The sequence below is a fragment of the Xenopus laevis genome, chromosome 1L (assembly GCF_017654675.1).
Source record: "Xenopus laevis strain J_2021 chromosome 1L, Xenopus_laevis_v10.1, whole genome shotgun sequence".
Taxonomy (NCBI): domain Eukaryota; kingdom Metazoa; phylum Chordata; class Amphibia; order Anura; family Pipidae; genus Xenopus; species Xenopus laevis.
In genome coordinates, this window is record NC_054371.1 from 108,738,282 (window position 1) to 108,751,393 (window position 13,112).

Here is a 13,112-nt window from a genome sequence, read left to right on the forward strand (position 1 = left end):
CCTCCATACCTTGGAGTACACTTTGGTTGTGCCTGTAATAGAATATCTATGGCATCCTTTAGAGCCATGCCATGAAACAAAGAAGAGGTAAGTCGTGGGTGCTTGAGGGGTCCTTGTTTGAGCAGATCGGGCCGGAGGGGCAATCACCAAGGTTTGTAAGCGGATAGTTGGACTAGGTCCGTGTACCATACCCGGTTTGGCCAGTCAGGTGTTATGAAGATTGTGGTGGAACTGCTTTGTTTTATCTTCCTGATTATTCTGGGCAGAATGGCCAGGGCTGGAAATGTGTACATCATCCTGAATTCCCAGGGAATGACTAGGGCGTCTAGGGCCCCCGGATCCTTTGTCCTGGCACAATAAAGTGGAAGCTTGGTATTGTGTCTTGAGGCCAACATATCGATGTCTGGGGTGCCTCATCAGTGTATGAGTTGTTGGAACCTCATTGTTGAGTGACCATTCTCCCTGGTCAACTGTTGTTCTGCTTAGATAGTCTGTTTCCCAATTCTGTACTCCTTGTATGAACACTGCCGACGATTGGGTACTATCTGTTCTGCTCACTTTAGTATTCGTGATACTTCTTGCATGGCAATCTTGCTGCGGGTGCCTCCCTGCTTGTTGACATATGCCACCGCTGTGGCGATGCACGACTGTACTATGACTGGTTGGGATTGTTAGAGTGTTGACCAGCCCTCCAGTGCCAGGGCAATTGCCCTGAGTTCTAGACCATGTGCCCTGTAGTGTTTGGTTGCATTACACCGCCCCCAGCCTCTCAGGCTGGCGTCTTTCATTATGATATCCCAGTGGATTGGAGCCCAGCTCCTGCCCTTGCTGAGGTTGTCTGGGGTCATCCACCAGGACAGACTCTGTCTGGTTGTCTGATATATAGTTATCCTCTGTTGTAGATCTCTGTGATTCTTGTTCCATTGGTCCAAGAAATTGTGTTGAAGTGGTTGGATATGGAACCGGCAAACGGAATGTCCTCTATGCCGATACCATGTACCCAGTCTCAGGCAGTGTTCTGCTGATATTGTTTGTGTGGTCAGAAATGACTGAGTTGTTGTCATCAATGTGTATTTTGTCTTGTGGTAAAAATACCTTCTGAGCTCAGTTGTTGAAGTAGAACCCCAGAAACAGGATGGTCTGGGTTGTCTGAAATGCGCTCTTGCGGTAACTCATTAGCCAGCCGTGCTGGGTTAGTACCTGAATGCAGGTATGGGTGTCCTTGGTAGCTTGGGCTGCCAAAGGTGCTGTGATCAGTAGGTCATCCAAATAGGGTAGAATGTGTATGCCTAGCAATCATATTTGTTCAGGTGTAGCCAAGTTCTGAAAGGCCCATGAAGTGATTTGTGCTCTAGTAGAATGAGCCTTTACTTGGAATGGCTTTAGTTTCTTGTTGATTTCATAAGCAAAATGTATTGTCTTTACTAACCATCTAGCAATGGTTCTTTTGAAAACTGACCCTTGTAGGTTGTGGTATGATATTAACAGAGAGTCTGACTTCTGTAAGACTGCGGTCCGTTTTAAATAGGATTGTTGTCACCACAACTAGTTTGTGTAATTGTTTTTCTTTATCATTCACTGGATTTTGACACAGGGTTGGTAAGACTAGCTCCTGATTTATGTGGAAACTGGAAACTACCTTTGGTAGGCACCCTGGTACTGTTCTGAGAACAACTTTATCCTGATGCATAACTAACCAAGGTTCTTTGCAAGCGAGGGCCACCATTTCTGATACCCTTTTAGCTGAGGTTATTGCTATCAGGAAAGTCACTTTTAGGGATAGCCATTTAAGCTCACAATAGTTTATGGGCTCTAAAGGTGGTTTTTGTAGTGTGGAAAGTACTAATGGTAAATCCCAAGGAGGAGTAGGGTCCTTAAAAAGTGGTCTGGCATGTAGGACTGACCTTAGTGTGTTGAGCGCAAGGCCTTTAGTAAAGCCATCTGTATGGAATTCTGTGATTACCTGAGTTGTACTGTCTGTCCATACTAAATGTTTGGCTGAACACCAGGTAAGAAATATATACCATACCTTGTGGTATGCTTTTGTGGTGGATGGTTTTTGAGCCTGGAGAAGTATCTTTATGGCTGATGGCTGATGGTGAAAAACCTCTCTGTGATAAAAATTGGGTCTCAAGAACGCAGACATGTTGACTAAGTCCGTGTACCATAATCTGTTCGGCCAGTCGGGCCGAATGAGATGAGCATGGTCGAGGCCTGTTTTATCTTGGCAATTATCCTGGGAAGGATCGCCAGTGGTGGGAATGCATACACTTTGTTGAAAGTCCATGGAATTACTAGTGCATCTGTGTAGCTGCTCCTGGGTCTCTGGTCCTGAACAATAGCAGGGAAGTTTGAAAGCCCTGGAGCGCTAGGACTATCCCTCATAACACCAGGACAAGCTCTCTCTGGTTGTGTGAAATATGGGAATAATCTACTGACGATTTTTGTTCCAGCAGCGAAGGAATTTGTGTTGTAGGGGTCGCATGTGGAACCTTGCATAAGGTACCAGTTCCATTGCTGCTACCATGTAACCTAGTAGCTGGAGGTAATCTGCTGCTGATACACTATCCTTGTGGAGGAAGGTGTCACGGCCGGCACCCCTATACCAGAACAAATGCCAAGCACCCTGGTCTCGGCTCGGCTTCACCAGTAGTGTGACCACCGTTGGGCTTCGAGAGGAGCCCTCAGCTTACTTGGGTGCCACCTGGACTTAACGAGGGGTGCAAGGCGAGATGTTCCGGCTGGCGAAGGGGCACAGCTGTTAGCAGAGTCTTTTGGGCCGAAGGTCACGGTACAAATGGAGCAGGCAAGAGAATCGTCAGACAGGCAAGGTCGAGGCAGGCAGATATCAAGAATCGTCAGGCAGGCAAGGGTCAAACCGGGTTGTCAATCAAGGGGTTAAGCAGGAAGAGTTGTCGTAGGCAGGCGAGGGTCAGGATACAGAATGCAGAATAGTCAGGAACAGGCTGGGTCAAACACGGGTAATCAAACGGACTAGATACAGAACAGATCAGACGCACAAGGCTCAGGAACCACTAGAAACAAGTTCTATCACGGGTACTGGCTGGGAAACTGAATGGGCCTTAAATAGGTTCAAATTTCGCGCCAAACGGGCGTCAGAAACGTGCTGGCGCAAATGCGCCAGTGTGCCTGCGCCTTTAAGAGGCGCGCCGCGCGCGCCCTAGATTCCAAGATGGCGCTGGCTCGAGGACCATGCGGCGGGCGTCCCTGCCGCATCGGTAAGACTCTTACAGAAGGACTGAGTACTGCTGATTAGGGTTTGTATTTTTTCGTCCGTAAGCTGGACTATTTTTTTCTGGAGTCGAACATTTGTCCTAGAAATTGAATTTTTTGTGATGGCCTGAGGGAGCTTTTGCGTTGGTTTATTAGCCAGCCATGCTGTTGCAGGATTTGTATACAAGTCTCTGTGTTGGCTACTGCCTGCCTTACTGACTGAGCTCTCAGTGGTAAATTGTCTAGATATGGTAGAATGTGCACCATAACTGGTGGCAAGACCTTTGTAAATACCCTTGGAGCTGTGCAGAGGCCAAAGGGTAGTGCTGTGAACTGAAAGTGCTGGTCTCTGACAGCAAATCTTAGGAATGGCTGTGACTTTGGATGAATTCGTATGTGCAGGTAAGCATCATGCAGGTTGATTGAAGTCATGAAATTGTTGGCTTCCATGAAGGCTATGGTGGAGGGCACCAACTCCATGTTGGATTTGTGGTTGGAAATGAATCTGTTTAACATTTTTAGGTTTAGGACTGGTCTGAAGGAGTCTTCCTTTTTTCCTCACCAGAAAGAGGGTGGAGTAGAAGCCACAAAACTTTTGAGGTTCTGGGACTGGAGTAATGACTCCTGCTTGTAGGAGAGAGGAGATTGCAAGATGTAATGCCTCCCTTCTTAGTGGGGAGGGCACAGACAGAACGAATTGCTTTGGAGGGGGGACTGAAAATGGAATTTTGTATCCAAATTGGATGATCTGCAGTACCCATTGGTCTGTGACATGCCTCCCAGTAGTAGAGGAAAGGAAGAATCCTATCATACTTACCGTAATTCTCCTTTCCTGGCCATCCCCCTGGTCAGCATTAACTAATCGGGTATTACCTCCCTACAGATGTGTCTCCCAGCAGACTTAAAACCCCACCCCTCAACTCCTCCCCTGTCTATGTATAAATCTCTATTTGGGATGGGATGCTGATCAGGGGAATGGCCAGGAAAGGAGAATCACGGTAAGTATGATAGGATTATTCCTTTCCCTGGCCATCCCCCGTCAGCATTAACTAATCGGGTGAATACCCAAGCAATAACAAGGGAGGGACACAAATTGATGCTGAATATTTAATTAGAACTGAATGCAGCCTGGATAACTCTTCGACCAAAATTTGCTCTTTTGGCCGCCCTAATATCCAAACGATAATGTTTAACAAATGTGATTGGATTGGCCCAAGTAGCTACCCTGCAAATAGCATCTGCGGATACTCCTGCTTCTGCTGCCCAAGATGTCGCCAAATCTCTGGTTGAATGAGGCCTGACCCCCTCAGGTGCCTTCTGCCCCTGTAGTGAATAGTGATCACAGTTATTATCCATCTACGAAGCGTAGAAATAGAAGCTGCTTGCCCCTTTCTAGCACCAACAGGGACAATAAAGAGTCTTTCTGACTTCCGAAACTCCTTGGTCATATTCAAATATAATTCCAAGCACCTTCTCACATCCAATGCCACTGGGATTTCATCCAACCTTTCTACATCAACAGTTGGAAGGAATATAGGCTCATTAAGATGAAATCCAGAAACTATTTTTGGCAAGAAAGCCAAGCTTGGTCTGAGGGTCACCCCTTGATCATTGAAAACTGTATAAGGTGGATCAGCCATCAGTGCCTGTAATTCTTCGACCAGAAGCCACTGCAACTAAAAACACCACTTTGAGGGTTAGATCCCATAAGGTAGCCTCCTCCTCAGGAAAGAAAGGAAGTCCAGCTAATGTTTTCAGCACAAGAGGCAAATCTCAAGGAGGTGCTAACTCCTTGATTGGTGGCCTTATCCTTACCGCAGCCTTAAGAAAACGGACTACCAAGGGGTCACTAGACAATTGATTTTCCAACACCGCTGAAAGAGCAGACACTTGAACTTTGAGGGTACTTGCACTGAGACCCTTATCTAATCCAATCTGTAAAAACTCTAGAATCTGGACAATCTCTGGGTTAGTAGGGTCAACCCCTTCCTTCATAGCCCAGGAACAGAAGGTGTTCCAGATCTTGTCATATCTCAAGGTAGTGTTCCTACTCCTGGATTTAGACAAAGTATTAACAACTGCCTCAGAACACCCTCTTCTTTTCATCCTGGTGAGCTGAGTCTCCATGCTGTCAAATTCAACTGCTGTGGCTTCGCATGAAGAAGAGGGCCCTGGCTTAACAGATCTTGTCTGTCGGGAAGTCTCATTGGTCTGTCTACAGACAGCCTCCTCAGTAAGGGATACCAAGGCCTCCTTGGCCAATCCGGCAGAATTGCAATTATCTCGAACTTCGATATCTGTTAGAAACTATTGTCTTATTAATAATTTGTATAAGTTCTATGGTCGATAAACACAACTCACCAAGGTGATATTTAAATATATTTAATGTGTAGAAAATGTGTTACAGAAAATACATACAAATTAACAAATACCTAGCCAGTCAAATGCTCTATTGACAGCCTACCAAAATAATATGTATGTATCAATATGTTGTATAAAAGTTTTGTGTATGTCTGTATTATGTGAGAGTCAGTGTGTGTCTGTGTGTGTGTCTGTGTCCAGTGTCAGAGCGAACTTCTCTTTGTTCAGGAATTTATTCAAAATCTGTGAGATACACCTCCCCCAGCCTACCCATAAGACATTCCATACATTTCCTGTAACCTAATCCATTTGACTTAGGGAATAAATAGAGTATGGTAACCAATGTGTGAAGGATGTGTGAATGACAAGTCATGAGTGCACAAATGAAACATATTCAAACTTAATCAATACTGGAATATAACCATTTTTCCAATACCCAATATTTAACAAATCCCCCTTTGCACATTTGACTTGCCAAGAACATATTATCCCATAGTCCTTCAAACTACATCCCAAAAGACATCCAGAAATGTTTTCATATTTCCAAAGTCTGATGCAAATAACATAATTGATTTAATATCATGTAATGAGATGGTAAGTAGTGATAGTTCACCAGAATTAAAAATATCCTATCTATATTCTAAAGTTGGTTCCATCTTCTAGTTATTCAATCATGTCCTCCTGATGTGGATTTAAAAATCTTTCATTACAGCCTTTACTCATAGCACTGTGTTTAGTTGCAGTTGACATTGAATTCTTTATCACACCTTTCACGATCTTGCAATAAAATGTATCCATAAACATCAAAAATGGAAAATTAAGAGCCAAGTACTCTGTTCTGGGAGTCACTTTCACAAAGTTACAGTCATTTCATTTCTTTTGCAACACAATATATGGCAAACATTCCTCCTGTGATTGATGACAGATGTGTGTGTCCTTTGCCTATGCAGAGGCTTCCTACGACCCTTTGGTCCAGTTGGGTCTGGCAGATGTAAGCCTTGACTTCCATAGTTGATCAATCACGAATCATCTGTATAGAATCAGGGAATTGCACCAGTACATGTATTATCAATGCCATTTTTTAAGGCCCCTGGTCACTTTGCAGTTACCCGGATACAGAACAATCATATGTTAGTCCATACAGTGTGAAACGAAGGTGTGACTTGAATAAGCAATAAACACCACAGTCTTTGGCAGGCTCTTGGAAAACTGCAGACTTTCAGTAATGGAACCAGACAAAGGCAAATTTAAAAAGATTGAGACACTTTGTAAAAAGTTCTTATAGTTCAGAATGAAAATAATTTTTCATGAAATTATTGATATCCTTCAGTTAAGTCATCCTGAACCACAGTCCGTATTACAAACAACTTTACTTCTGGAACTTGCATTTCTCCTTGAACGATGGTGCTCCTCTTCTATTGTCGATTGTCTCTTCCATAGTCTCCCTGAATTTCATCCATCTCGATCTATAGCTAGTGCAAAAGATGCACTTATTTATTTAATCTAAACTACTATCACTGTCTTACCATGCCATTCTCATGAATATGATATTATACTGTATATTAAATACATCTCACATTCAAACAATGTCCTCCACAGTGAAATCACTTAAACCTTTTGTGAATGCATAAAAACAAAATATTAACAAACATAAACTATGTATTCACATTCCCAATGGATAAAATAAAACATTCATATGAGTCCATATAAAAAGTAGTTGTCCATTTTAACCTTTCCTTAAAAATGTTGTAAACAATATCTAAATCCTGGTTTCAGTATAATTACATGTGAAGGGAAACTTTATTAATATGTGTATTTAATTAATTCCTAGCTTTAATTTTACTTTGCACAGCAGATATATTAGACATGGAAACAAACAGTTCTCCTATTTTTGCAAATAGTGGTGAGAATATACATTGTCCTATAAATATCATGTTTGTAAGAAGCAAAGTTAATTGTTTTCTCTGATAAAAGAAAGCACTTTACGGTTATCTTGAGTTCTTCTTGTTTTCCTTAATGTTTATAAGAATGGAGTCAAAACTAATTCGGAACACGTATCATAAAAAAAACATATGTCCCACAGTTCTCATGAGCTTTAATTACCAAAGGTCAACTATGTGACCTCATGTCATTTGATCCCAAAACCCATCTGTTCAAGACATTCTTAAAACCAAAGGTATCCAACCAATAAATCAGATATCGGTTATTAAAGCAAATAACTGTACATAGTCAAAATAAGTGTATTCCATTTTGTAGACCACCTTAAACATCAGTCACAGTTAAATGTACCCTCAATAACACTAAAATGAAATCCATGTATGATATAGGAGTTGTATGTTCAAATAAATTGCTATTCCCAGCATTTGCCCCATGCTTTAATAAATTCTGTCTGCATAAAAGTTGACCATTGTTCAAATAACACATCTTAGAAATATATCTCAAGGATGATATTTCTATAAAACTATCTTTCTAGATACATTTCGTACTTAAATTATCTAATCCCTTGCTGAACTACTCATCTCTGTAGGAAACCAGTTCAAGGTTTTGACTACAATGATGTTGATACTATAGTAGTATGGTACTATAGGTTAGATTTCTGACAATTTCAGAACAAAGGCTCATGGACATTACTTTTTCCCTGTTATGAATAAAAAACAATTCTGAGCTTGAATTCATATTGTATATCACAACAATAGGATTAACCAAACCTAAACTTATATATTTACAGTTCATAATCTTTCAAAGAAAAAGTTATTATTAATAATATAATGGATCCATATTCATCACTTCCATGGTTATTAAACATATACATCTTACAATATATCTTTGACAGTTTCAAATATTTTATCACATGACTGGCCAGGTCATATAATAATCCAAACTAACAAAGGTTTATAAGATGTATATAGAGTACTCTTTAAATTCCTTTTCCTTAACCTGATCATATCAATACGTACGTTATTATGTATGTTCAAAAAGAAAAAAAATTTCCAATTCATTGACCTGCGCAGGATTTCCATATGTGCACCTAAAAAAATAAAAGTTATGCATAGTGTAGTCAACTAAGACCAAATTAGTTGATGTTAGAGATTATTACATTACTACCATGCAAACATGCTCATGTTAGTCTTTACATTTTCCAATGTAAAAATTATTTTCACACAAATCTACATATCATGCATGCTTTCCCCCATTATGTACTACAAGAAAGCTTCTCCTTTATATCCTCTTTATCCATGATGCTTTAATGTGGAAAAGGAATCCATATCCTACAATAATCATAACAAGTTAGAGCACATTTCATTTAACAAACAAAAAGTTACTGGTCTCAAAATTCTTTAGTCCTTCATGAAATGTATCTTTCCAACATTTACATATCTTTTTACAAATCACTCAGAGTCTAAGCTTTAGCCTTTACTTTCTTGTGAATCCCACTAGCAAATGCTTTTGTTCCCATGCTTCCTGTCTCACACTTAAATTTAAAACATGTGAACCCAAAAATTTGGGTTTTACTAATCCCATTATATACTAAGATGTATTTAATCTTTTAGCTCTGTACTTATTCAGCAAGGTAAGTGAAATAATTTGCATCATTGGCAAATATACCAAAAATTCACTGTAATTAGTGTCCCTAAATTTATTACCAATTTACATGGAAATATAACGCAGTAATTAGGAAATAAGATTTGTCTATCTGCCCCCCTTTTATACTGTAGACATATGTTCATTACATAAACACCATGTTCTGGTTGACCAGTTATGTAAATTACTCAGTGGTGTAACCGGAGTTTTACCAGTGTGCCCTTTAGAACCAAATCTTATAAGTTAGAATATTCAATGTATAGATTTATAATTTGGGAAAAACCAAGTCAACATCTAAACATTTGTGAATCTGATTTGATTATGAAACATCAATATCAGTCCCACTTGAACTTCTATGGATACTACTATTTAAGATATTTAGATCAGTGGAAGCAAAATATCCTCTTTGTTCTGGTAAAAAACCAAACATAACATGACACCCAAGGTTGGGGGTGGGTAGATTGGAATCCAGACAGGAAAACAGTGCTGGTGCCACAATGCACCAAATTGATTTGAAACTTACAAAAAATCGTTCTCAACTTGCTCACTGGATTTCCTTTAAATCTTCCCAGTCTTTCTTATAACCAATACAACATTTGGTTATAAATTATAAAAAGTTACCTTCTAACGTTTAGGCTATATACAAAATATAGCTCTACAGAACCCATCCTGCATATAGATACACTTTACAATTTATATTAGAAATAAAACAAGATATAATTCTTCTGATATTTATAATTCCACTGACAAAATAGCTATTTAATAATCTTAACCTGGCATTTGTCTAAATAGGGAGTTGAAGATATTCTACAGTATAAAACAGTTAATACATATTAAACTCCACTTATCCTGCTATACAGTAAAACACATTACGATCATTACTGCATATTTCCATGTAAATATTACTTTCTTAAAAATTGTATCCAATCATATTTATTTATCACACTTTCTCCAACCTTTAAAGAATAAGTATTAACATTTCTCTAGCCCTATTCAGTAATTATTCCTTGTTTTCATTAACAAAGAGTAACTCCTTTTGTCTTCAGCCCTAGGTCTTTTGTAAGGACAGACTGGTCTGTCTATGGAACATTGGGAGTGGCCATTCTGTGCATCTAGTTGCTTTGCCTGAACTTCCTCTTGTATAATTCCAGAATCTTTATCAACCTTAAATCGTTTCATAGATTTTCTATGTAAAAAACATTTCCTAAATAGATGACCTAATTTCCCACAAAAAAAACAATAAGCCTTCTTATGTGGTTTCATATCTGCTTCTTTTGTTTGGCATATTTCTCTGATCACATGTTTGTTTGAGGGGTCTGAGCTCTGCAGTACAAGATGTCTCCTATACTTATCAATGTAAGTGGCTGCCTCTGTAAGAGTGTTAAACATTGAAGCACGGACAACAGCTCCTGTATCTAAGTATTGAAACTTCTTTACAAAAACTCTCACCATTTCTTCAGGAACTTGATCTTCTTTAATACCCATAAACAGCCTGTACGCTTGCTCAAATATACCCATAAACACAAAAGGGTCATCATCTATGGAGGTTTTCAGATCATTAAGCAGTGCAGTGTTAAAAAACTCTTCTACATTAATTATATAATTAAGCTGCAAAAGCCTCTCCCTTCTAGAGCCATATATTAGATTCCCATCTATATCAATCTCCGGCTCAGTCACTGGTATTGATAACCTATGGGAAATCTGTATTGGCACCCAAAGTTTAAAAACTTTGTTCTTTTGTTCCTCACTTAAATCATATTTCTCTATATAAGACTCAAATAAATCAGAAATCATGAGGACATTTAACTTGGGGTTGAAATGTGGAATCTCTTTCACAATTTTAAATAACTGTTTATTAATTTTTAATTGCAGTTTTGCCCTGTCATAGTCTAATTCTGGATTATTGAGATCCGGAACAAACATGGATCTCTGTTCCTTTGTAATAACCGAAACCTGGTTATTCCTTTGCAAAACTGACTCTATCTCTGACAGTCTAAGTTCATGCTTAGAAATTTCCTTAGCCAGAGAGTCATTGCTAACTCTGTCACATTCTACTTCTCTCTTATCTGGAGCAGTAATCTTTTCTACATCATTTTCCTTCCTCTCTGAGCACATTAAAGTATTAAACGTTTTCACTAATAGCATTACATTCTGGATTTTATGTTTCAATCTGGAAAATGAAATATCTTTTCTCTCTACCAACACATTAGCATTCATACATTGAGTATACAGATCTGACCATATCTCTGCATCAGACATAACACTATGAGGGATATCAAACTTGAATTTGCTCTTATTAGCCAAATTATCAAGAAAATCCATACTCACCGGAAAGCAGAATCTTTCTCACTGCGTCCGCAATTATGTCAATGCCTGTAATACTTACACAAAATACTTCTAGGTTCTTTTACTCATATAGACATCTGGAAGCTTTAGTTCAGCTACACCCTCCTGTCCCCCTTTGAAGCTGACAGAATGTGTATATGTGTAGTGTCCAGGTCTATAATCTGACTAGGCTCGCCATCTGTTAGAAACTATTGTCTTATTAATAATTTGTATAAGTTCTATGGTCGATAAACACAACTCACCAAGGTGATATTTAAATATATTTAATGTGTAGAAAATGTGTTACAGAAAATACATACAAATTAACAAATACCTAGCCAGTCAAATGCTCTATTGACAGCCTACCAAAATAATATGTATGTATCAATATGTTGTATAAAAGTTTTGTGTATGTCTGTATTATGTGAGAGTCAGTGTGTGTCTGTGTGTGTGTCTGTGTCCAGTGTCAGAGCGAACTTCTCTTTGTTCAGGAATTTATTCAAAATCTGTGAGATACACCTCCCCCAGCCTACCCATAAGACATTCCATACATTTCCTGTAACCTAATCCATTTGACTTAGGGAATAAATAGAGTATGGTAACCAATGTGTGAAGGATGTGTGAATGACAAGTCATGAGTGCACAAATGAAACATATTCAAACTTAATCAATACTGGAATATAACCATTTTTCCAATACCCAATATTTAACAATATCAGAATTTTCTTCAACACCTTGAAGATCATGGCAAACGGAGGGAACATGTAGGCCCACAGGTTGTCCCAACTGTGAGCAAAAGCATCTATCGCCCAAGCTTCCCTGCATGGAACCCTGGCAAGAAAAACTGGTAGTTTGTGATTCTCTGGGGATGCCATCAGATCCAGGTCTGGCCACCCCCATCTTCCCATTACCTTCCGGAAGACCTGATAATTCAGGCTCCATTCTCCTGAGTCCAAAGATCTGCAACTCAACAAGTCCACCTTCAATTCAGACTCCCCGGAATGTGGATTGCTGTTATCCCCATCAGATATGTTTGAGCAAACTCCATGATGGGATTCAATTCTCTCATCATCGCTCTGCTCCTGGTGCCTCCTTGACACCTGATATAAGCAACTGCTGCCACGTTGTCTGATCTTATACAGACGTCCTCGGCCAGAATTAGTGGTTTGAAGGCTTCCAGAGCCCTCATAATGGCTCTCAGCTCTAGAATATTGGACTGTAGATGAGATAGATCTTCGTTCCAGCACCCCAACCGAGACCTGAAGCATCTGTGTAGATACTTAGCCACCTCTGCTCCTGAAGAGGAAAACCTCTCCGAAGATTTGTGGTATTCTCCCACCATTTCATTTAATGTCTTGCTTCTGTTGTCAGAAATATGATTTGACCCAATCCTTTTTCTGCCAATTCCACTGTTTCAAAAATACATTTTGAATTTCTCTCATGTTCCATTTGGCCCACTGAACAATTCCAATTGTGGAGGTTAGAGTGCTTAGGACCCGCATAAATTCTCTTGCGGAAATACCCCATACTTGAGAAACTGCAGCCACCATATCTCTTATCTATAGGCCCTGTTGTCCTCTCTGCGTCTAGGTACAAACCGATCCTGCCGC

At 39.6% G+C, this 13,112-nt stretch overlaps 1 protein-coding gene across 1 annotated transcript; it reads right to left on the reverse strand.

Annotated features, from left to right (window-relative positions):
* Positions 1-3,177: 3,177 nt before the first annotated feature.
* LOC121393399 lies at positions 3,178-12,795 on the reverse strand. Its single transcript, XM_041561850.1, has 2 exons — positions 12,219-12,795; positions 3,178-5,531 (listed from the first exon to the last, which is right to left on the reverse strand). The coding sequence occupies exons 1-2, from the start codon at positions 12,768-12,770 to the stop codon at positions 5,337-5,339; spliced, it is 747 nt and encodes a 248-aa protein (XP_041417784.1). The 5' UTR covers positions 12,771-12,795; the 3' UTR covers positions 3,178-5,336.
* Positions 12,796-13,112: the final 317 nt, after the last annotated feature.